Here is a 26559-nt window from a genome sequence, read left to right on the forward strand (position 1 = left end):
CACCTTCCTGCTGTGGTGGGATTATTCATGTGCATTGAGTCCTAGAAGTGTCCAATGGGACTTCCCAATTTTGGTGCATTTGTTTAATCTGTTGATTAAATCTGTTGTAACATCTGCAGCCGACTAATGGCTGAAAATAAGTTAGTCCAGAGTCACTACACTTCACAAGCTCGACACAACAGGGATTTCTGGAAATCCACGTCTTAGGGCTGTCACTTCACCGGGTTTTCTTCTCAGAACCTAAATCGTATTTATTCTGCCTTCTTTTACTATAATGAATTTGACAATTACCTGCTCAAGAGAAAGTTTCTCTCTGGTGACTGCTTAAAGAGGGTACTTCCTGTACTTTTTCTGTACTTGTCACATAGCCACTAGGAATTCAGAATTTCTATATCTTGAAGTGCCCAGCTGAGAAAGCATCCAGAATTCAGCAAAGGTCAGGGAGAAATGATTAAAAAAAAACAAACAAACTCTGAAACACTAGGGTGGCCTGAACATAATTATATGGGAAATGAGTAAATGCTAATTCCTGGTGATTTGGGACAGGCAAAGAAAGGGCTTATGCACTCTCAGACACAGACCAGTGAGTGAGCTTCCACAGCCTTCACTAGCAGGCATTATAGTTATTTAGCAGTTATTCCATTGTCTTATATTCAAATTTATCATCTGTCTCCTCTTGAGTAAGGTCTATGCATTTTATTAACTTCATCCCACCTTGCGCATAGTAAACACTCAGAAGAAGCGTGTGAAATGAAATGAGTAATCCCAACACGTCATTTCAACTTTTCACTTTTGACCTACGTGGAGAAACACCTATGAGTTGGTGAACTGTGTGTATAATGTGAAGAAATAGTGAAATGCCCCAAAGCAGGCAGCCAAAGAATGAAAGATATGACAGACCATTGGAAACTATCCACCAGATAATAGGCCTGGGAAGATTGAAAACAATGTAATTTTTTATTGATTTTGTTTACATAGTAAGAAATCAACAACTACAACAGTTGTCACTTTAAGTGACTACAGAAAAACAAAAAATATATAATTATTTTACATGGTTATATTACAATTTTATAAAGTTAGTTACAACACACCCATATTTTGCTATAAACTATATTCCTTTTGCCATTTGCAAGCTGCCAATGCTAAAAGGTGTTTGACCATGCTGACATATTGCAGTGTATAAAGGAGAAAGTCTAAAACCACTCAGAAATCTTTTGAGCTTTAACGTGTCAGTGTTAGCATTATTTTTGTCCATTGTTATATTAAATAGTTTTAATACTAGGAAATAATGTTTTAAAATTAAACAGTAGCACCTTTTCACATGCTAAGAAACCATATTTGTTTCTTATCGATCTTTATCAGTACGATGAAATTCTGAATCAAACCATTTTTAGAAAGCTACTGAACACAATTTCATTACAGACAGTTCATATATAATCTTTTTGTGCAGTTCTGAGATTTGTCATGATGATTACAGACCATAATTCTGGAGAAGTGGAGAAGAAAAGGGTACTAGAGAATAAATGAGGAAGAAGAACCAATACTCAGTGCATGTAATAAAAATGAGCTAAAAGTTAAATAGGAATAAAAAATATATTAACAAACTGAAAATAATAGTTCATTTAAATCCCAAAGTTTGAAATGTCGTTTGTGATGGCAAGCATTTGAAAACCTGATTGGGAAGAAATTAATAAGCATGACCATGAGTGATTTGTAAATCAAATCCACATGGCATGTGAATTAATTACTGCCATTTTAATTTTTATTGGCCACATTGATAGTCTTAGTTGACTGTATCATTACTTTAAATACTGTCAGAAAACAACTTTGCCAGCTTATTTCTGACATGTGGTCTGGGTTACGAAAGGAAAACAAAAAGGGAAACAAAATGAAAAACCAAACTCTGTTATATTTTAAGACTGAGTGAAAGCTCTTGGGTTTAATTTGCCCCTGAAGTCACTCTGAGAACAGTGCGCTTTGCTGGAACAGAATCACGACCTTTTGCATTGATGTGACGGGGCAGTGACGAACATCAGGCTGAGAATGGGAATATGTCCTTCTGGGTTTCCTCCTGCCCCACCTCATTTCCTCTCTTCCGTTTTCTCTTGTACATACTTTCACACACATCTCATCCCAAGTAAACCAAAGGCACTTTGCTGGGGGAGATTAAAAAATTAAGCAAGAATGCCCAAAGTAAGATGTTCTTAAAGTCTCAAAAAGCACTTCTGTCTCTAAGTAATAGAAAAGCATTGTGTCCAGAGCTCTTTTCCAGTGGTTATGTACAAAAATAATATAAAAATTAATAATAAGCTTGAAAGGTGGCTATTAATGATGCATGTGAGTGATTGTTAAAAAATAGTATTTTAATAGTATTATACTTAATGCTAGAGACAATTTTAACTACAGTGTAGGTGAGAGAGGATGTCACCTGCTCCTTTGCTATGTGGACACACTGCTCCAGGCAATTCATGTTCTGTCCATTATGGGGGAATTGGCACCAATCTATTGGAACGTGGTAACACTGGGGCCTGCCCTTGGTTTAAGCATCTACATGTAGTGTATATAGTTGAGTATTTACAGATGATGGAACTAAACGAATATAGTTTAAACTACAATAGTAAAAGAAGAAAATTTTAGTGACCCTTAAAAAATTGTAGGTAGTGTTTACTTTGAAGAGTATGTGAAAGAGATTTAAAAGAAGTCTTTTGGGATAGCATTCTAAACTTCTTTCTCTAAAGAGTTTAATGATTTTTAAAAATTTAGCCTAGATCTCACTTTCTGATACCCCTTCGTGATCATTTATAAATACTTCTAATGCCCAACAAAATATCCAAGCATTTTAAATTGCTTTCACATTTCACTTCCAATAACAGTTTGAACAATAGTGACACTATTAACAAAAAGTTCTCTTAAAAAACCTTTTAATTGAATCACTTATAACTTAATTTAATAATATCTGTTTTACAGTGGCACATTTTCCCCTTTGCATCAGAGTCACATCAATTTTAACAAACCACTTCAGTATGCATTCTGAATGAGTTAATTTTAAATAAAAGCCATGCATGAATATGTTGGAAGTTATTAAGAACAATGTTCATGTTAACTGTAAAATATTAAGTGCTTTGACAATAAAGTTTTAACTCTCATTATTTTCCTTTTTTTTTGTTATAAACAGTTCATAAAATGCATGTGTAATTATGAGTGTTAAGAAAATAATCACTTCCACATTTTTACTTTTTTGGGGGGACAAATACACACTTTTTTTGTTTTGACTTGTTAACTTTTTTGGCAAACGCCTCATTTTTAAAATGACTTCTCTCCTAAGTAAAGAAAATAAAATTAATTGACTGTTCCTTCTTTCAAGATGAGCTGTACTTATTACTGGAGCGGAAGTTGTCATATCCATGATCATTAGCTTTGAACTTTAAGCAAGACTGCTTTTCCTCTAAGGACTGTTTTTCTTCAAATGACTGGCACCAGCAGCATAAGCATGACTGTACAAAACAAAGTAATGCATTATATGTTTATAACAGTTAAATTGTCATTACTCTTCATACTCTCTAGGGATCTGACTTTGTATACATGACTAGAGATTCTCGGGCCATTTTTATTCCATGCTTCCTTATATTTTGCTTTAAAAAAAACACAATAACATGAGACATTGAATAATAATATGAACACAAATCTGGAAAATATATAATTACATAAATAGCATATGATAACTTTTTCAAGCAAGAAAATATTAAGAATAACAAAAGGATAGGGATCTAATCAGAATTCCTCAGAAGAGAAAGACACTTTCAAATGTTTTGATAAATATGCAATGCAAGACTTTTTCTTATGCAAGCAAGAGATTAGCATGCACATATACACACGTGACTGAATATGTGCATGTGTTTGTGTGTGTAGAATACATTTTAATGAGATTACACTATATATACTATCCCATAACCTGATTCTTTTCACTCAACAGAGCCATAATCATCTTTCCATGTCAATGAATTTAGTATTCTAATGTCACTTTTTCAGTCACGTATTATTTGCCATTTCAGCTTTGTTATTCAATAAAGTTTTAAAGTATAAATCATCTCAGTTTTATTCTTCCAAGTTTTCTCTTGAATTTTTTATCCAAAACTTTGTTCATTCTGTTTGTTTTCTGAAAAACTATCTGTGTGTAAGATGATGGGAGGTCTGCTGTTTTCTATTCTGTAAAATGAGGGGTTTGATCTTGACAAAACTCTAAAATCTCTGAGTTTATGAGTGGGCAAAGAACAATATAGGCTGCATTAGAATTTACAAGGAACCTAAATTCTTGGCTTTTCAATAACAAAATACTAGGGACAAATGGATTTTGCCTATATATGGGGAATGAGTATTTCATGTTCGATTGTCAAAAGCAAACAAATGGATGGTTGTTACGATGCATGAAGCTGAATGAGGAGTAATCACACATATTCCCCTTGAGCAGTGCATTTCTGATTTTAAAACATCATGGGAAAGAAGAGGTAGATCCTTAATTAAATTCCATTTCTTTTTGGCTTGTTGTTCTCATAGTCATTTGAAAAGGACTAAATTGGTTATAATTTAAATTGTTTATTGCTGCATTGCCCCTTGTCTACCAGAAGCAGGGGAAAAGAGAATTTAATTCAGTTTAGCAACTATTTTATCATATGATGTCTGCCAGACATCAATGTGTTTAATTTTTGCTAACTTTCTAAGCCATTTGGTGAGTAAAATGGATTGATTGAGGCAGTAAGGGATGGTGAATTATGATAGTTAAGCAAAAATCGACTCTAATGATTTATAAGCAAAAGTTGTGTTTAAGAAAGCATCCATGATCTAATGGGAGGGACAATATAGAGCAATTTATGAGAACTCTCTGCATGTAAATATTAATACTTCTGAAGGGTTATTTTTTGACATCAGATTAAAAACAGCTTTTTCCTTTAGAACATTCTCTTACCTTAAAGCAGTTTTTGAATCTTTTGCTTACTAAATATAGAGCTATTGGGTTGATGCAGGAATTCAGGGAGGCCATGTTGATGCCGATGTAATCCAACACCAGCAAAAAACTGCAAAACATACCCAAAATGAGCTATGGAAGACATGTTGCCCAAGCATTGGTTCATTGCAGGTTTTGTGTTTTTGCGAAGAAAAAAAATTACACTTGAATTTATCACTCACTGCTCTTTGTTGATAATGCTTTCTCCCCCTCCCATTTCCATCTCTCACTCTGTGCCATTCCCACTTACCCCTCTTCTTAAAGCCCAATTCTCTCTTTTAAAATAAAATCTTATTTGGAAGTACCGAGCTCTTTGGAAAGAGAAAGTTTACAAAGTTCAAATGAGACTCAGTCCTGATATCTTCAGTCTTGCCACTCATTCATCCTTTTAACAACTTTAACTCTCCATTTCCCATGTTCTCTTCAATCTCCTTCACTGCTCCCTCCAAAAGAGGAGTGAAGGTAAAACCTGGGGATTTTGATGGCTCCCTAAGGATGAGGAAAATGGATACTCTCTTTCTGTCCATGAAAAGGATCAATGGAAATATTTCTGAATGGCGCTTTGTTTACAAAACGATTTCTATTTTGCCTTTCTTACCTTAGAAGTTCACATCTATTGGGGTCATTATGATCATAAAGAGTGAGCTTCAAGATCCTGCTGAGGTGGAGGGGGAGCCAGCACAGGACGAAGACAAGGACCAGGCAGAAGACTGTCTTGGCCACTTCCCGTCTCTGAAATAAAACCAAAGTCGGACCCTGAAAAGACTTCTCACTATAATCGCAGCTTCTCTCTTTCACAAGAATATTTGATGCTGATCACAAAAGTCTGTGGCATTTGTAAAATATCAGGACACTGAACTTTGCATTTAATAGTTAATGTAAATTTGAACTAAAACTACTAGAGATTCATTTTTAAAAATGGCTCTCTCTAGATCCTTTTAGATTGTATAGAATGTTTCTAAATAAACAACATAAAAATATACATTATATATTCAAAGATACGAGAAGCTGGAAGGAAATTATATGCACTGGTGTAGAATAATTTTAGTCTATTATCATAATTGTTTTTATACTTATAATCATAATTTACCACCATGGGTCAGCACGTATTTCTATTTTCTTACCTGTTTTAAGTGATCATTTAAAGCAATTTGCATGCCACTCTTCTTTTTCAACATTTCACAGGTCATCAGGGTATAAAAAAACGCAGTGATCGCCAATGGTAAGCAGAAATAGAAACTAAATAGCCACCAATCTTTTGCTGTCTTGTAAAACTATGGGGAAGAAAGAACTTTTATGATTATGAAAATCTTACATATCATATGTCAAACTTCAAAGAACACATTTATCAAAGAGCAATTATCTTCTAAAGTAGATTCATTTTATAAGTGCCATACACACTTTTAACCTACCTCTACTGAATAAATAATTCAATATCTATATATAATTAAACAAACGTTTCCTAAAAAGCATTTCAGCATTCTATGGCAGTGAGGGTACAATTGTCCACAAAAATTTAAGCACCTGGAAAAAATTATAAATACTTAGTAAATGTTTTCTCTACACATGAGCAAGTGATCCTTATTCTTTGCATGGCATACCATATCTGAATATGTAAAGATATCTTAGTGTTTAATGAAATTTTCAGTTTTTGGTACATTTGTTTAATGAGGAAAAAACAGTATAAAAAGGTCTGTTAATCATTTAACTCAGTAATGTATAAATTTAACCTCTCAATAAACAGAAGTTAACTTATGTTAACTCTCTTAACTTATGAAAGTTAACTGTCTAAGATATGTCTTTTTTTTTTTCTGATCTAAATGATCTTTTCTTAAATTGTTGCTCTAGATAACAGCAATCTCATACCAGTTCCACATTAATGTCCCCTTTATTCTTTTGCTTACCATGATATATGCAATTATGGTTTTATATAGCTGCATCATATATAAAACAGAAAATAATCATTGGTGACACTTAGTTAGACCAGCCCTTTTTCTTTAACTTCTCTTAACCCATTCTTAGGAAAGAAGAGGCTTTCACACTTAGGAACTTCTACACTCAGGATGATCCTATTTCCTGATTAAATGTTTAATGAATAGCCAAGATAAAAAGTTCTTTGTAATGGCAGCTTTTACTCCGATATCACAGACAAAGAGAGAGAGGTCAAGCTTGTTATTTAGAATCCATCCATTTCAAATGACTTCTACTTGAATATTTGCCGAACAATCCACTCTCTTTGATGACCAAAGCGTTGTCTTATGCAGAATATGCAGAAGTTTCCAGTCCTGATGGGACTTCGGGCAGAACAGCCATAAATTCAGATCAGTTCTCACGTATAAACTTGTGTACAGAGACATGATCTGTGTCCCCAAGAGTCAGGGAGTATTTTGGAGACGTGTGACCCAGGCTCTTGCAGCTTGGGTCATTAGCCAACACTAACCTTGCAGTACTGGAATCTACACTCTTAATTTATGCCAAGGACAGTAGTAAATCAATAGTTATTCCGAGAAAGGGAGATCAGAGAAAACAGCTAAATATTTATGAGGGAAGAAAAGAAAGAAAAAATATAATTTACCTGCATGAAGGCTGTTTTCTGAGTGGGATGAAGCAGGCAGATTCGCAGATAAGTCCCATTGTAGTTCATCACAGTCATCTCAAAACCTATGGCTTCGGGAACAGCCAGCACCACAGAGATCACCCAAATTAAAACAATTTCCACTGCTGTCCATTTTGGCACCCCGATTCCTTTAATTCTACTCCAAGAAGCTACAGCTCGATATCTGAAGATCAAAATGGACTGTTGTTCAAGTTGACAGAGCCTGATTTTATTGAATTACATAGTCTATTTTCTACGTAACCGAGCAATCGACAGTATAGTGTTCAGGATATATCTGACTTAAATATAAGCACTTACCTGTCAATACTTAGCGCACATAAACTCAGCACGGTGATCCCCACGGAGGCCTTCTGTATGAAAGGTACCAGCTTACACATCTCAGTGCCAAAGGGCCAATCTTCCGCCAGCAGCTGCATTGAGGAGACATGAAGCTCCATTTCACAAAGTTTTCACAAGATGCTTTCTGAACAGCATTACTTAGTGAACAGTGGTTAACATACACGTAAGATTCTTTTCCTTATAGAATAGTCCTTGGAAAAGCACCGACGTTCAATATATGGAACAGGAGAGGGTGTTGGGAATAATGGAAATACAGATGGTTCATGAGAATTAGTCATGCATGTTTATGGTGAGCATCTCCACTCTGGGGCCATTCGCTGAAGATCTCCTTACAAAATTGACCCTGCAGTGCTGATAATGTCTCCTTTACTGTCATGGAATCCCAAATGCCCAGGTAATGGACAAATCAAAATATAGGGTATTTAAAAAATAGAGGATAAATGTTCCTTACCTGAAGAGACAAAACTACTCATCTGGAGAACACTGTGTGCTTTCATACGCTTGTATGCCAATTTATTTAACTGGACATAAATGTCCCTGAACAGAGACATGCCTGCTTTGGGATTTTTTTTTTTTTTTTTTTTTTGCATTGGCAGGCACTGGGAATCGAACCCAGGGTCTCTGGCGTGCCAGGCAAGAATTCTGCCACTGAGCCACTATCACACCACCTCTGCTTTGGGATTTTTGTTCAAGATCTTTCCTTATCCTGGGAGGTTCTTTTCCCAGAGATCCGCTTGGCTAAATGCCCTTACCTCTGTAGGGTCTTGCAGCAATCTGATCTCTGCTGACCTATCCTGTTAAGGCGATTAAATACAATAACTAGCCGGACCTCCCCATCTCCCTAACCCAACTGCTTTTCCTTTTATCCACGGCACTTATCACCTTCTATTACATTTATTATAACATTTATTTATTTGTTTTGTTCAGTTTTTGCTGTCTGGTTGCCTTCAAATATAAGCTCGAATATGAGTTCTATGCATGCATAGAACAGTACCTGACAAAGCAGGTGCTTCATAAATATTCAAGTCCCCAAAAATATATCACCGCTGACTAGCCAATGAATAAAAGCACATAGTTCTTGCTATTATATGTATATTTCTCTCTTTCTGACTTTAGAATATGCAACCATCTATTATTAAACACAGTTATTTTCTCTCTTTGCATACTTGGGTGTGTCCCACATGGGTAAATGAATCACTTTAGGTAAACATCTGGATATAATGCCTGTGAGGTTTTGAAAAAAAGAAAAATATTTTAAATACAAAATATTTTGTTTTTAAAAATAACCTTCCAAAAGTGAAAACTGTTTTGAAACACAATTGAGTCTTTCTGTCCTTTCACTAGCAAAGCTTCTTTGCTGAGGTTGTCAGGAATGTACTACAAGTAGAACGGCACCAGCGGCTGAAATGTGTGTCTCATTATGAATTTGGGTTGGAGAGGCAACATGGGACCAATTTCATTTCTGGGCTAGACATGAAAAATTACAGACATGCAGGACATATATGTTTAACCTAGGGGCCCTGAACACATATGGAGCCAAAAGTTAAAGCATATGGGGCCAAAAGTTGAGGAGTGGGGGGGGGGGGGGAGGGGAGGGGAGCCAAACTTGAGAAAGTCATTGACGTCAGGAATACAATAGAAAGAAAGGGAGTGGGGTAAACTGTATAAGAAAGGAGCAGCTGCTAATTAACATAACACATTTTTGCCATAAGAACCATCAGATTAAAAAAAAAACACTCTTGATTTTTTCAAATGAAGCCAAAAATCAGAATTTTTCAGTGAAATCTCCCAATTTATAAATGTTGAAGACTAATTTAGATTAAAAAAAAAAACACTATCAGAGAACGTTGTGTTAAAATATATCTGTAGACACAACTAGGTTCTATCTTGTTACTTCTGGATTTATCAACTGGCTCATATCTCTGTTTGCTTGTCCATTCATTCAATAAACGTTTACTGAAACCTGCTATGTGCTAGACATCATTCTGATACAGGGTGTATATCCATGAACAAGGCAAACTTTCCACTCTCATGGAATTTACAAGCCTACACGGAACGCAGACAAGAAACATATTTGGGGTTTTATCATCTCAAGAGAGGGATGGTGGGATTTGGAATGCTTTTCTGATTGCTTGCTCAGGGATAATTTCTCTGAAGAAGCAACAATTTGAATAAGGACTTGACTGAAATAAAAGAATGAACCATACAAGGGGCATTCACTCTAGGCAGAGAAAAGAGCAAGTGCAAAGGTTCTGGGGTAATAATAAGTTTGGTGAACTGAAGGACATTTAAGAAGATCAACAAGGCTGAAGCAGAGAGACTGAGATCTCGTGATGGGAGACAAAGTGGTAGAGAGAGGAGTTTGAATGTTAATTTGAGATAATCCATTCTAACATTTTAAGAAGAAGGGAGATGATCGTATTTATGTCGGAAAAAAAGAGATCACTATGACTGCTCTGTATAGAGCAGAAGGGAGGGACCAAGAGAAGAAGCAGCAAAGCCAGTCAGAAGCTTTGTGGGAGCTATGGACTGGAACTTAGTAGGTTCTCTGGGGGCAGAGAAAATTGGGTTACAGCCAAGTATATATATTTGCAAGTAGAGTCAGCAGGACTTGTTGAAGGATCGAATGTGGGATAGGAAAAGTCAAGACATTCTAGAGGTTTGACGTGTGGATGGTGGGTCCATTTACTGAGATGGGGAAGACTCAGGTACCAGGGGTCTGGACCAGCTGTGAACTCAAGACACTAAAAGAACAGCCAATCACTTCTGGAAACACAAGAATAAAAAAGGCCCCAACCAGTTACAAGGAATCTGCTAGACCCAGCTTGTTAGAAACGATCCAGACAATATTCTATCTCACTATCCTCACATGTGTCAAAAAAGAAATTAAAACTAACACTTGCATTGCATTCTCAAGGGTCGGGCACTATTCTAAGCACTTTACATATATGGTATCACTGAATCCTCAAAGCAACCCTGTGCAGTAGTGCTATGATCAGCCCCATTTTACAGATAAGAAAACTGAGGCCCTTCATTAACTTTCCCTGTGGGTTTTACTGTACGTCCACAAATTCTTTGATGCTCCTCCCTTTAAATGGTGGAACCTAACTTCCCTCCTCTTGAGTGCAGGCTGGACACAATGATTTGCTTTTAATGAATAGAAAATGATGATGTGTGATGTCTGAGACTAGTTCATAAAAGGCATCATGACTTCTTCCTCATTCTCTATTGGAACATTCATTCTGGGAAAATCAACAGCCATGTCATAAGGACACTCAGGCAGGTCTGCGGAGAGCCCATGTGGATGGAACTGAGGTCTGCTGACTTGAACTGGCACTAACCTGCAGGCATGTGAGTGGATCCTCCATCTGTAGTCCAACCCTCAGGTCCCTGCAGCCCCAGCTGGTATTTTGATTGCAACCTCATGACACACCTTGAGCCAGAAGCACCCCGTTCGGCTGCTCTCTGGATTCCAGACCTTCTGACGCAGTGTGAGACAATAAGTATTTATTGTTGCAAGCTGCTAAATTTGGGGTCATTTGTTACTCATCATTTTTTAACAAACAGACATCTTTGGTGGCTCATGTAAGGAAGTAATAGAGCTGCATTTGAACCCAGGTGCTCTGACTCCAGTCTGAAATTATCACCACTACAATACCTGCCAGATAGTGTCTGTAGAAGCCAATCTTGTAAAAAAGGATGTTCAGGGATTACATCAAATATTAATAATTTCAAACCAATAGCCTGCATCAAACAATGTGAAAACATGTAGACGCAGAGTGAAATGTTTTTCCAACCACCCAGCTATTTTATCCATATAATGCTCTAGAATGTAGGTATTTTCAAACATTTTATTCTATCTCAAATTATTTCTAAATATGAAGATATTGGTATCATGAAGGTGCAGCCACGAGAAGAATCAGGATGAATCGCTGTCCAGATCATTGAAGGGAAACAAATCCAGCTCACAAAAATGAGCTCTGCTCTGAGCCCAGGCCCTGTTTTGACGTTGCTATTGTTTTTGGCTCAGCTTAGAAATTGGATTATTGCTTTTGGTAGCACTGAGAGGCCTGCAGCCCAACCTCTGACCCAAGCTATCACAGAACACAAGGAAACACAAACTGAAAACTGTAATAGTTCTGAGAGAGAGTCAGAGACCTAGTCAGAGCTGAGATTACAATTTTTTAATCCATCCTGCCTAAAGGAAAGGACCTGCAAAGAAGGGAGCATTCACCTGTCAGTATTTCACACTTTCAATTCAGAACTGAGGGCTGCTGGTCCTGAGAAGCCGCAGAAGGAGGGGGGAAGAATACACACTGTTGCCTCCACTATTTTGTGTTGAAAAGCATGGCCTTGGCAGGCTGTTCCTTGTCGTCTTAAAAGCTCACTGCCTGCCTCAGGATTTGCAGGGACCCAGAGAAGCCTGGTGCCCTGTGACAGCACCTATACCCATGACTGATGTTCAGCTCCATTGATTTAATGGCCTCAAGTGAGAAAGTCTTTGGGCAATTTCGTGCTTGGAGCCTATTTAAAATGCAAAGGCAAGGGCAGGCCATGGTGGCTCAACAGGCAGAGTTCTTGCCTCCTATGCTGGAGACCTGGGTTCGATTCCCAGTACCTGCCCATGAAAAAGGAAAACAAAAAATGCAAAGGCATCAACTTAATGAAAAACAAAGCCCAGATAGGGAGAAAAGAAGAGCTGTGAGGCTTTGCGGAAAAAAAAAAAAGGAATCATTCTCAACTAAAATACCATCTTTAAAATTTGTTGAGAAAATATTCTTGTAGATTTGTATGGTTCCTGGAAATTGATTTTGTCATTTGATGACAAAAAAAAAAAAAAAAGAAGGGAGTCCAACAATACAGCTTTTCTCTCTGCAGAGGAAACTGATTCACTTTATGGCAAGAGGAGGCAACTGGAACTTTAATTCCAGCAAGAGCATATTCCTCATTCCCAATATTTATAGAGTTTTTCCTTGGACCTTCCCCCATGAAATCAAATTACCTGAGAACTAGGTGTAGATACTGCAAAGAAATCAGATACATACTTTTTAAAGTCAACTTCTCTGATGGTGAAAAAGATGTTATCATTCAATACCATTTTTGGGTCCCCCTGCATGAATTAAACTTTTGAGGTAGTGTTTAAAATTAGGTTTGAACATCTGTGACCTAACGTTTATCAAATATGAGCCAGTCAGCACATACTCCCATGACTGACACTGATTTTCACATCTTAAAGGCTAAGGCAACCAACAGCTTTTGCAGCATTAAGTCCTACTTTCTATGTGGTTTTGCTTTAACAAAATGATAGACTGTGTTTGTGTTGACCCCTTTTCTCTAAAGTTAGTACTGCTTTCTTAGTATACATTTCCTTTGTATGAATAATCACAAATAAATAAATAAACACCAGAGTGAAAGAAGAGTGGACCATACTGGTTATAAAGTTTCTTACTCAAGGATGGCCATGATTTCATAACTTCATATTGGAAGGGCTGTTTGAAAAAAAAGGCAATAGAATCCACATAATTGATAAGCGATATTACATTATATAAAATTATTTTCTATTATTGTAAAATTATTTAAAATTATTTTATATCATGCAGTTCTTTTAATTTTTTAAAGGATAAATAGCATGAAAAAGAAATGAATACCTTTTCTTAAGGGATATTGTTAAATGAGCCCTACAAAATCTCTCAATCTGGGGGATTTACATTTTTCCTTTCTTCTATTAATTAAAAATCACATTCCTTAGAAATTAAATAGTGAAAACCTTGTTAATACACACCATCATTAATGCCAAAAGAATGAAGTCCCATAAAGTCAGGAAATGCCAAAGTTAATCATCTTGCACTAACAAATGTTCACTTGCCTCATTAACCATACATACCATTTTCTTTTCTTCTTATTTTTTTTTAAAGCATATACTCTGGGCTTTAACTGTTTATTTGTTCAGAATGTTCTACAACATTCCCTTTGTTTAGCACAGATGCAGCCCACAGTGGTCACTCATTAGATGTTTGTTGAGTGACAATGAAGGAATGAATGAGTGAAGTTGATGGTAAGGTAGAAATCTGTGATCTTTCATCATGAGTTTTCCAGTTTTCATATTCTAAACAAATTCTTTAGAGAAGTGAGGTAACTGTACATTTACTTTTTATATTTTCTAATCCATGTCCTCCCGCTTCTTGACATAGAGAGCCAGGAACTCTGGGATTGAGGCTTGAGGGTCTACTTTACTCTTGGAATTCTGCCTGTTCGAGCAGGCTGGACAAGGAGAAAGACAAAATTTCCCCTCTTCTACTCTCTCTCCCCTACTCAAACCTGTCAAGGAAATTACTGATGTAAAATAGAAATCGCTGCTTCTCACTATCAAAGAGCTTTGAGTGCTCAGAGGGTTGTGAGTTTGGTGGCATTGGATGTGATGAACATATGGGAGCTGCATAGATGATCACATAAATGAGCAACATAAACGAAGAGGACAGCCATCTTGGCCAATCTGCAGTCTGCTCCGTCTCGTAGTGACCTATGAATGCTTCTTTCAAATGACTGGCATTAGAGAATTGTTTTAAAAGAGGAAATTAATGGAGTGGTTGTGTTTCACAACTTTGGGAAAGAGCGTATTCCTCTTTTTTTTAAATCTGTTTTTTTACGGCAGATGAGACATTTTCTGAATTTGTACAAGCATTTTAACAAGATAGGACATCTTCATTCAAGGATTCCGAGACAGAACTTCTTTTCCATTTTGTTCATACATACGGGAGCCTTCATAGTAAGCTTCCGGTCAAGTAAAAAGTAAACTATTTCCTTGACATACATTGTACCTGTGCCCTCAGGGACAAATATCAATGCAAATTCCACCCTGGGTCCATCAAAGTGTACTTAATTGCTTAAAGATCAGTCTCCGTAAATTAGAAATAGGTGGGTTAGAAATCATGTCAGCCATTCAGGGATGTCATTTAGGAAGTGTGAACAGTGCCCCACCTGAGTTGTGACAGGCAGAGGAGGCCCCCAGGACTGTGTTGCACCTGCATCAGAAAACAAAAGGACTTCCACTGCTGTGGAGATTCCTATGAATTGCTGAAAGAGATCAAAGTATCCATGAAGATGAGATAAAGTTCTTGAGGCAAAATCTCTAAGAGAAACAAAGGGACAGTAAGAACACTAAAAATGAATATTTCTTGTTCATCCCAAATGTATTTTCCTATCAATTTCACAATAAAATTTATTTCTAAGTCTATGACTGGCCAATAAAGAAATGGATTGCAGCTCTCCTATTATCTGAACTTAAAAATATATCCACAGTTTGGGCTTGAACAACTTCCGTTGATGCTTTGCATATTTTGAAAGGATCTGACTAGGAGATATAATAAATACCACTTATAAACTTAGCTTATTATTAGATTCGCTTCTCTGAGCTGGATCTCCTGAAATTACCATACTTATCCCTAATTCGATCTATAGGATATCTGATGGGAAGCTTGTAAGTACCTTGGGATACTAAAACCCTGTAAGACAGTTTGAGTGAAGGAGAAGGATACAATATACAAGGTAAACATCCAAAGGATTGTTTTCCTCTTTTCTGGAAACTAAAATGGAGCCGAAGAGGAGAGAAGCCGAAAGGGAACACAAGATCTGCCTCCTTTACAAGGTCAGGCCTGAGAATGGCTTTCAGCCTAAGAGAGAGGGATTTGCCTGAGAAATGCTTTGGCCAACTCTGTTAACACATTTCTGACTGAAAAAAATGATCCTCTTCTATCTCCTCTTCTCTCACTCTGTCTCATTCTCTCCTTCTCTCCTTTCTCCACCACACTTTGGCTATTTTCCTGTCCTTTTACATTTTCACCAGAGTGTCCATAGGGGCAGAGAAATAAAAAGTCTCAAACATGAATTCAGTGGGTATAAAAGAAGCCTAAAATGAGAGATGTTGTTGGCTAAGGTATAAACTCTCACACTACACTCAAGCTATCTCCTAAACATAACCAACCTCTTCCTAAATTTGCAAAGTCCTGAAAGAGAACGTTTCACATCATTAATTATATCTTGAATCTTATTTCAGCTCAGGCTTTATCTGTCAACACACTTTAAGGCACTTAATCATTTATTAGCATTTGGCATGTTTCTCTAAAAATAATCAACTATGGAATATTAGCCACACAGAGGCAACCTTATATGGTTTTCTTTGTGAAATGGAGAAAATGGCTCGCTGGCTTTGAGACAATAAGGTCATGGCTATGCCAATCTCTTAAACAGCTATGGAAATGTTTTCAATCTTGAACGGCTCAGTTTTAAGTGAGGAATGAGAAAATGTAAAGTCTTTGATAGATAACCCTAGCACATTGAAAGAAATGTTGCCTGGAAATTTTAAGAGGCTTGGATTTTATAGAGTGGCGGAGTGGCAGATCAAAAGCAAGCACTGCAAGTGCCACAGAGTCAATCTAGGGACATTTCAATGCCCCAGCCTAGGCCTTTGCCATCATCTTGTCACAAGAAGTCAAGGTCAGCATATGAAGTGGTGGCTTGGGAATATGAAGTCTTGAGTTTTGAACTCTATTATCCACCTGTTATTTGGTTATGACTAATAACATTATAAAGAAGAGGGAAGACTCTTTCCCCCCTTCTTTCTCCTTTGGACAGTTGTCAAAATAAGAGTTGAAAAAAGCCCACTTTACACCTTATTTTAACATCATTAGTCAACAAGCATTTGTCTGGTATTGTCCATCAGAGGCTCTATGCTGGGTGAGTGTGTGGTGTTAGGGTCACTTGTTAATTGATTCCAGGTCATTCAGAGCTAATAGTCTTGCTCTTTATTAATGTTTTTTTTTTTCAAAAAAGAAATATTTTAAGAGTGATTAATTGGAGCTTCTTAAAAAATATTGATTTAATAAATGAATCTCAAAGGTATATGGATTGTTTTTGGGGTTCAAAATGCTTACGCCATGAAAATATCCTAACTACCACTAAAATGTCTCAGTTACTTGACTGGGAACACTAGCAGTGTAATTAACTTGGGAGAAATTAGACTTCTTTACCTTTACTTCCCCTACCTTTATTAACTTTACTTACCATGTTAGTTTTACTTCTTGAATTGAGATATAGGCACATATTTAAGTCTACTGATTGGAAAATTATACCTTCAAAAGTTAAACTTGATGGTGTTCCCTTTAACTTCTGCTTTTAACTTTTAAATTGGGGAATTGTATGCAAACTTATAAGTACTAGAAACAGTCTAAGATCAGATAGAGAGAAAAGTGATTTCATCCAGAAAGATAATTTTAATTGTGTTATTCGTGGAAAATGTCTGATGACCTGACAGGGTCACTTCACTCAAAACTCACTGTGGTTTCGGTGAAGCGATTTCTCATTTTGACATGCCAGCATTTTAATGTCATATGTGTCCCACCTTAATTAGTTAAATGTTAACGATCAACAGTTTTGCCTCTCAGAGCTATGAAAGCAGCCTCTGTGCCTCCTAGGAGAAGTCTATAAAGTCTTAACAGGGTAAACATCTAAAGGCACTCCATCGAAACCCTAATTTCAGCTCTCTATGGCCATTGGACGTCTGACTGCACTTGGATCTTTATCTAACTAGTTAATGTGATATCTGTCTTATCAGGTTTCAAGCAGAGTTGTTTTCAAACACAATTTGCTTATGCATGAAGGATTCTGTATTTGAAAATTAACCACATGAACTCAGTTATTCCTGTAAATGTAACACGGAGTTAAATTGTGAAATAAAATCCAAAAATAATTTTTAAGACTTATTATTTGCTCAAGAACTTCTAACTTCTCCCCCACCTACAACCAATTCCTGTTAAATAGCACTGTTAAACTAAACCAGTCAACATCAAAAAACTTCGTAGTTGCTCAAGTACACCCAGCTCTTTTGCTCTCTACACAGCTTTGGCACCTGTGCTACTAATGCTTTATAGTCAGACACCAGGCTCTCCTATGCAACAGACATCTGGAGATCCCATTCGTTTTAGTCTCCATAAGAAGGACACAGGAAGTAGATTGTGAATAGGAGAGATTCACTCTTACATCAGATATTTAAACACTAGCTTTTGCTTGCAGTATATATATACATGAGTCATGTAGATATGTTAGGGAGACATAAATACATGTATATCTGTAAGGTTATGCTACAGAAATAGTGATTAAAACTATTGCTGTCAGATTACAAGTTTGGATTGCAATACAGTAACATCTATTACTACAATACACATACCCTGTGATACGGTTATTCTAATTCTAGAGATTTACCTTTCAGATACAGTCACACATGTGCAAGGCCATATAATTGTAGCCATGTCTGTATAATGGCAAAAACTGAAAGAAAAAAAAATCCCAGACACAAAAATTTGTATTCTTATTTATATGTGTGTATCTATACTTAGCATTTGCTTGCTATGTGTTGGGCACCATGCCAAGTGATATCTATCTACCTTTACATTTCTATATCATTTACTACTCATGTGTATGTATATGTATATGCCCATATACCCGTATGTATATTTAAATGCCCACTTTGGATGGCTGAATTTCTCAATTTTTCATCTAGATGGTCTTGTGATACATAGACATGGCCCTAGTATGTGCTGATGAGAAAGGCAAACGTGGTTCATTTTCAGCCATTTTACATGAGCATGCCAATGACTTCAACAATAAATCTGCTAAGTATCCTAGGACATTTCATCATGGAACATCCCCCCTTACACAGGAGACTTGGTGACCCTCCCTGAAATTTTCCAAGGACCCAGTTCCTTCAGGGAGTCAAAGCAGGGCAGACATACATTTCCCTAGGTTTGTCAGGCTCTTGCAGTGGCACCTCTGTGTGAAGGCCTGAGCAGTTCTTTAGTGGTATTAAGGACTCCAACTCCCAGCAAGATCTATGAAATTTTTTGACTTGTCAACTTTATTGAACTCTAGATTTAGAAACTGACTGACATAGATTTGCATTAATGTTTATGGGCCCCTGGGTCCTCACTGGACCAACCAGTAGACAGATTAGAGGATTCTGTGAACCTCTTAAAACAGTCACTGGGTTCTCAGAGAACAGTAGCACCTCATCAAAAAAATTTGAAATCATTGGATTCAAGATTCAAGTCTCCCACTTTGGAATTAATTTAAATAACAATCATAATTCACTTAAATTGCTATTTGTGAGTCACAGTAATGGACTACTGTGAAATTCTAAAGGCATTTTTTTTAACCTACCTTACTATAGTGTCACAATTGCTTAAGGGAATAAATAGCTTTGAACTAGTCCTGGATTACCCATTTTGGTAAATAGAACCTTAAGAATAATATCCACCGATATTATGCAATATTAATATTATCTAGTATATAAAATGGTATGTAATATCTAAGATATTATCTTTTAAACCAATTTGAAGGGGACTTTGGTAAATGAAATCTTCAAATGACTTAAATTACTTCCTGAAAACCTGTGGCAAGTAATCCACTGTGTGGTACTAGGTCACATAATTCTATCAATGCATTCAAATGCGGTGCTAATACTAGCCATGGTTGGAGACGGGCATGCTGTGCCCGTGTGGGCTCAGCGCAGAGGATGGACAGGCGCACAGGTTCCAGGGCCCCATCGTCTGGGCCCAAGTCCTACTTTTATCACTTTTTAGTGGTATGACATCGGCCAAGTAACTTCACCCTTCAGACATGTAGATTCCTCAGATCCCAAACAAGGATAATAAAATACGTCCCCCATAGGGTTGTTACAGTGATTTACTAAAATAAACCAAACATTCAGCATATATTAAATGAATCACCTTATACCTTAAGTGGTGCATATTTATACATATAATAAAAACAAACCAAAGGTCCCAGACTAGATTAGGTGATGGTAACCCTAGTGATGAGATTTGTATTCACCATGTGATGGGGTTGGTTATGGCCCATGTAGACCAGATGGTCAGATTTGTAATGACTCATCAGTTTGTTTTCTCCAGAAGTAAAAACACAGTTTTAACAGACTGAATTAACTTCAGGCAAATAGACGCAACATCCTCGGGAAATCATAAAGGAGTCTGAAAAGAAAGGAAAAGCTGTGTGCTAGCTCAGGTAGTCAGATATTTTCATCTTACTGAATGTGATAATTGACCAGACAGAGAAAGTAAAATAGTTCTGGCAGACCTGATTGACATCTGGCAAGGAGGCCAACACACAGAAAGAAAACTTCTTCCACCCAGCCCTCACTCAGTATTTCAGTTGCTGGCTAGTCTGGGAAGGTTTCTAAGGGGGCTAGACTGGTGGAGCTTCTGGGATTTCTGGAAACAGACTTTTCACAAAAATTCTGTGCAAACTTAGCAAAACTACATCGTAATCTCCCTTTTGGGAAGGATCTTGTTTTACTTCTTTTTAAATTTCTCATACCTCCTGTTAGGAAGTTTCTCCATCCAGTTTTGATGAATTGAATTGGAGTATTTCAGCCTAATTGAAATGGGAGGACTTGGTCTGTGGGACTCCTTAAGAAGTAACTGGGTCATTTCAAGTTATGAAGTTGTGACTGAATTCAAGGGACTGATCTCAGACTGTCCCCTTCTAGAAAACCCTTAGATTTTATCAGAACCAGCCACCATTCCAGATTTTTAGAATTTGCTCAATTTATTTCTCATTTCTGGGATTTTGTTTCTCTAAGACATGGATCCAAATAATAATCGCATCCCTAAACCTCAGAAACCTCCAGAATTCTCTTAAAATGTGCTTAATGGCATTAGGATTTCCAGAAATTCATAAAGGACAATTTACAAGCATGGTGCTATGGTAATTCTTCCTGCCACAAAGATCAAAGCATCTCCTACAATCCTTTCCTATCCTTGCAACCTCCAAACCCTTTTTATTTTTCTCACTTGTATTGAGTTCAGGGCTAGCCTTGGACAAATTTGCAAAGTACATTCTCATTCCCTTATACTGTGGTAGTGTTTTTATGTACATCTTTCTATGGCTGCTCAGAAAGGAGAAGAAGAGTTTTACATATTTGTATAGCCCTTTCTTTAGCAGCTCTTTCACTTAAGCTATTCTGCATAATTGCTATATAACCTCAGTGGGTGGGTGCTAGCAGACTTATTGTAGCATTGAGGAAATGGGGGCCCAGAGATGTTGGGATGTGTCCAGAGTTCCAAAGCATCCTGAAGTCAAATAGTGTGGGGGTGGCCATCCTGCCCTGGCTCTTTGTGCCTGTTTCCTCTGATTCCCGGAGTTACCACCCAGTTATGTTAGCCACTGAAACTGCCACAAGAATTTTAAATGGAGTGCTTTCAGTCTTGCCCATAAAGTCATTCAGTGTGGTGCAGGCATAAAACTTGCACTTCAGTCTGACAGATTTGATTCCCCACACTATCTCCTACTGATGAGACCTTGAGTATCCTATTAGTCATCTGTAAAATGGGGGTAATACCTACTTGTGGGTTGCTGGATGAAGTAAAGAAAATAATACATCTAGCCCAGGCTGCTGTAAGCATTCAGTAAAGGACAGCTACAATTATTTAATGCAGGTAAACAGCAATTTTCCAACTCTCCAGTCTGAGCCTCTTTCTTCCATGCCATTTGTTTCCTATCCCAGCCCCTTTATCAGAATCCTCTAGGGCAATGTTTCTCAAAGTTAGTGTGCATTTGAATTGCTTGTGTATCTTATGATGCAGATACTGATTTAAGTGAGTCTGGGATGGCCTAGCATTAGCCCTCAGGTGACGTCAATGCTGCCAGCTCATGGACCACACTTTCGAGTAGAAAGGATATAGGGAGTTAGCTGGATTTAGGAGTTAGATCCTTCTAGATCAGTGATTTTCAAATTTCACAGTTCATAATCTCCTGGAGGGCTTGTTAAAACACTAATTATTGGACTTCACCCCAGAGTTTCTGATTCAGTAGGTCTGCGGGGAGGCTGAAAAACCTTCACTTCTAACAAATTCCCAAGTGATGCTGATGCTGCTTTCCTGGAGATCACACTTTGAGCACTCCTATTCTAGGTTTAGCAGAGAGCCACTCAGACTCAAGAAGATGAAGCTCCAATGATTACTGACTTGCAAGGAGGGATGGAGCTTTTTGAGCAAGAGACTCAAGAGACTCCCTAAGAGACTCCCATCTCCCCTCCCCCAATAAGGGTCTCTCCCCTATTCACACCCGAGTATTAGCAGACCCCTTTACCTTGTAGACGTTGATGGGGATGTCGATGATAATATGTAACAGGTCTCCCAATGCCAGACTAGCAATCAAGATATTGGGGCCGTTTCGCATGCATTTGTTCTTGTAAATGATTCTTAGCAGTGTGGAGTTCCCGATGATGCCCAGCAGAAATACGAGGCACGACACCACCGTGTTGATGTATTTGAAGGTCGTCTTGATCTCGATGGGTCCTTGGCACGAGGGAGGGGAGAGGGTGCGTGGCTGGTCCCCGGCTGTCTTATCCCCTTTAGGTGCCTGCGAAGGTGCCGACCACCGCGGCAGGCTGGCGTTGGACCCTCTCCGCCCGAAGGTCGTAGTGGGAGGCGTCATTATCTTTCCAAACTCCAGAAGTGGCGGAGTGGCCCCGGCTGGCGGGAATCTCCTTTCCTCTCCCCAGACCCCCGCGACACCGCACGCAAGAACCAGAACCAACATGGGTCGTCCGCACAGACTTGGAGGCGGCTGCATGCTGTTGCCTGCTCCAGTGGGCGTCGGGTGGCCGTCCCGCAGCTTTCTGGAGACTGGCAGGAGAAGGAAGGAAGACAAGACACTTGGGTCAACTCCTCCAGCCACGCCTCTGCAAACCGCTGTCGTAGAGCACCGCCGCGCCGCCGCCACCGGTGCGCAGAAGTAGCTCAAATTTGCGCGCCAGAGGAGCTGGCAACAGTGGGGGAACTAAGGCGTGCGCCAACCGCCCGTGGTAGTTGAGTCTCCCTAGGAATCTCCCAAGGAAACTCCCTCTCCCAGCTTGCCACGGAGAGGTAAATCATTCACGGTGGAGCGGGACATTTTGGATCGGGTGTGCCAGGAAAGGGAAAGAGGGGGGTCCGAGGCAAAACTCTGAGCTCTTGGGTATGCCTGAAGGGAGATGTGCACCTTTTAAATAAGGGGGCGTGGGGGCGGGGGATTCAAACAAGCGTTAGCGCGCAAACGCTTGTGCCCATCTCTGCACTTCCCTCCGCAGGGGCAGCCGCACCCGGACACTCCGCGTCCCAACTCCAAGCCTCCTCGCGGCTGGAGAAAGCCGCTACTCTACGCTGCCTGTGCGCTGCGTTTGCACTCGCACTTCTCGGAGTTCTCCGGCTGACTTAGAATATCTGAGACTTCTCAAGTCGATCCGACTTGGGAGAGTATCAGTTATAAATTGGAAACTTCTACCCCTCTAAGTGGCTTCAGACATTCACGCCCCCCCCCTTTTTTTTTTACCCCAAACTCACTTTAATTTGCTGTATCTATCTTTAAATATAAACAAATCCTAAACTAGTTATCCAAGCTGAAGCCCCAGGACAAGGTTCAAGCGCTGATTTTAATGCAAACCAAGACAGAATGTTTACCTTGTGGATTACACCAGGCGCAGAGCGAAGACCCGGGACCTCCCTCCCGCCCGGAGGCTCTGGGTGGCCGGACGCGGGGCCGCTGCGGAGGCGCGCGGGGCTCCCAGCTGGGTTCCAGGCTGCTGGAGGAGCAGAGCACGCCTCCCTCAGCTGCAGGCGGATCTGGCTCTGACGAAACGCTGAGAGAATGCCAGACAGCGGAGCCTCCACAGCGCGGTCGGGGTCTCTGTTGTCCCCAGACAAGTACTTTTATTCATTCGTCCTTTTCCCATCAATCACCGCCTAACTCCTCCCGCGCCTCCCGACCGCGTCGCAACCTTTCCCCCTGGGCGAAGCCTGGACAGCATCAGCAGGGGTTGCCCTCTGGAGGGGGCCGTCCTCAGCCAGAAACGCGTCCCTGGAGGTTGTTTATTTGTCATAGTTCTAAGCCTTCAAACGGCGAGTCTAAATCAAGGGCAAGTTATCACGAGTCCGGTGACGTGCTGAGGCTCCAGACAAGAGCAGGGCTCGGCATTGCACGTGTTGATCTAGACTTTTAAAATACACTGTGACTTTCCTTTTAGTTAAATATCCTGGTAGCTAGCTTTGGGAGCGCTGCGCTGCTCTTCGCCCTGCTTTTTAATTTTTACCCCAAAAGTTTCGAGTCCACCTTGGCCCAACGAGGAAGAACATGGTCTTTTTTTTTTTCCTCTCGCTCGATCTCACTGTGCGGGGACAGGACTGAAGTCTTCTCTCATTTTCCCTAGCAGCTGCTATGGTCTCTTGCCTGCTGTGCCTGGAGTTTCACTGTAAGGCCATCTCAGGGATTTTCGTATTGCACCTGTGAGGGCCCCGATGTCTATAGGGGACATCAAAAATACTCAGAAAGCTGCTGAACAAATTCAGGATGATATTTACCAAGACAGCAATAAAATAAATTCTTCATCTCTGTCCTTGAACTCCATTTTCATAGGATGGAGGGAAATGGTAGTGACTGGCAGTTTTACCTAATGATTGTATAAATCAGAAGTCAGAAATCCTGGCTGTGAGATGCGCGCTGGTATTGGTCTGCTATCTTCCAATTAGCTAAATACCTGTAGGAGCTGCGAAATTTCAGACCCAGGAGGAAACATTCCCACTAGCAATTTTGTCTTGAGATTAGATAACTCATTCCTGGTTTCACCACTAGTTAATGGCATAAGTGGGATAAGAATCTTGAATTTCTGGGTACTATATGATGATTTCTAGGAAAGTGGAAGTTAAAAAAAAATCTATTTCTATTAAAATATCTAACTTTGTGAAATATAGTCTAAGAAATAATTAAGGAGGGAGACTAAAGGAATGAAAAATATGGTCTTAGCATCCTGTTGGGGCTAAATTCTAGAGTTGGGAGTGCTAATTCCATATCTGGAACGAATACAATGCTTATTCTCCTTGTGCTTCTTAGCTGAGCAGAGTGAAACAGTGTTATGTGAATGGGGAAATTTAAGGGTGCATTTAGAGCATGAAGAGTTTGCTCAGCTGGCTCTAGCCAGTTTTGAACCTATCCTTCTTACTCATGCCTTCTTCCTTTTATTCATATGGGTCCTACAGATGGGGTGCCATTCTCCACTCCCCCTCATATCCCCCTCCCTTCAACATCATCTCCATTCATATTGTCACCACCAAGCCTTGCATGTTTGTTTCAAGCTTCACCAAGATCTATCTCTTCTCTTTTCTCATAGCACTTTAAGACAGTTCAATACAACTTAGCACTTGATCCCATGAAGAATTTTATAGGCCGCCATTGATTTCATGTTAATTTTTTCTTCAGGACAGGATTGATTTATATGTTCTTTCTGCATCTGCCACAAGTTGAGTTCAAGAAATATTTTTCTATAGATTGGTAGCTATATCTTAAATTGTTTGATTTTACTTTAGCAATTCTACTCAGAGATTAGGAACAAAGCCAAATAATTTTTAAAGTAAACATTCACATTCCTTATTTTGATGTTAAAGTGCAATTTTAGCTATGGATTAGAAAGCCTACAACATATATCAGGCATCATAGTCACAAGATCACATATTTTTCATGATTTACAGTTGTGAAACTGAGTCTCAAAGAAGTTAGGCAAGTCACTCAAGGTCACCCAGCCAGAGAGTTGTAGGATAAGGATTTGGAGCTTGGATTTAAATCCAAGTCTGTCTGGTTACACATATTGTACTTTTGATTACTTTAATTACGATGAGTCTAAGCAGATTTTAGACTTTTTTGGGAAAAAATGTTTTGGATATCACTAAAGACTTACTTGAAATTTAGCCTTAAATTGGGTTAAAATGTAAAGGTGATCATGTGAAAGATTTGTTCTTTGATCCTCATGAATGACCATCATCAATCACAAGAAATCGGGTCTCAGTTTTCCCAAGTGTAAGATCACTTCTTGCTCTAATATCGCAGTCTGACTGACTGACCCTGTAAAAGGGTCCTGAAATACAGAAAAGTGAGAACAGATCTTTTGGCAGTATCTCCTACTTTCTCTACTCATGCCTTGAGTTGTGCTGCTATGACCCAATCACTGTTTTTTTCCACTTTATGGCTTAAATCCCCTATTAATAATTCTTTGTAAATTCATTATGGGCAAAAGTGCTATGAAAATTTCAATTATAAACATGTGTGAAAAGTTGTAGGAAATTTTATAATTCCTTAAAACTTTTGGGTTCCTGTATTTGTGAAGGACTTCTTTTTGGGGGGGGGGGGGGGGTGAATGTGGAATCTTCTGTGATGGAGAAGTGTCCAAGAAAATTGCTTTTGTTTGCAAAAGCTGCCAGAATGCAACATACCAGAAATGGAACAGCTTTTAAAAAGGAAATTTATAAAGTTACAAGTATAGTTCTAAGGCCATAAAAATGTCCAAACTAAGGCATCCAGATAAAGATACCTTGACTTAAGAAAGGCTGATGTCTGTCACATGGGAAGGTATGTGGCTGGTGTCTGCTGTTCCTTGTTCCTGGTTCTGTTGCTTCCAGCTTCTGATTCCAGTGTTTTTCTCTCTAAGCATCTGTGAGCCTTCACTTACCTCCTCTGGGACAAAGTTCTGGGTTCTGGCTTACTTAGCATTTCATGCGAAGGTACG

The 26559-nt window shown here is 38.8% G+C and overlaps 1 protein-coding gene across 1 annotated transcript; it reads right to left on the minus strand.

Annotated features, from left to right (window-relative positions):
• Positions 1-956: 956 nt before the first annotated feature.
• On the minus strand, positions 957-23712 carry EDNRB (endothelin receptor type B). The gene is made up of 8 exons (XM_077158490.1): positions 23468-23712; positions 22116-22654; positions 7917-8029; positions 7578-7782; positions 6127-6276; positions 5601-5734; positions 4964-5072; positions 957-3494 (listed from the first exon to the last, which is right to left on the minus strand). The coding sequence occupies exons 2-8, from the start codon at positions 22599-22601 to the stop codon at positions 3360-3362; spliced, it is 1332 nt and encodes a 443-aa protein (XP_077014605.1). The 5' UTR covers positions 22602-22654; positions 23468-23712; the 3' UTR covers positions 957-3359.
• Positions 23713-26559: the final 2847 nt, after the last annotated feature.

This window comes from Tamandua tetradactyla, chromosome 4 (genome assembly GCF_023851605.1).
Source record: "Tamandua tetradactyla isolate mTamTet1 chromosome 4, mTamTet1.pri, whole genome shotgun sequence".
In the NCBI taxonomy this organism is placed as follows: Eukaryota; Metazoa; Chordata; class Mammalia; order Pilosa; family Myrmecophagidae; genus Tamandua; species Tamandua tetradactyla.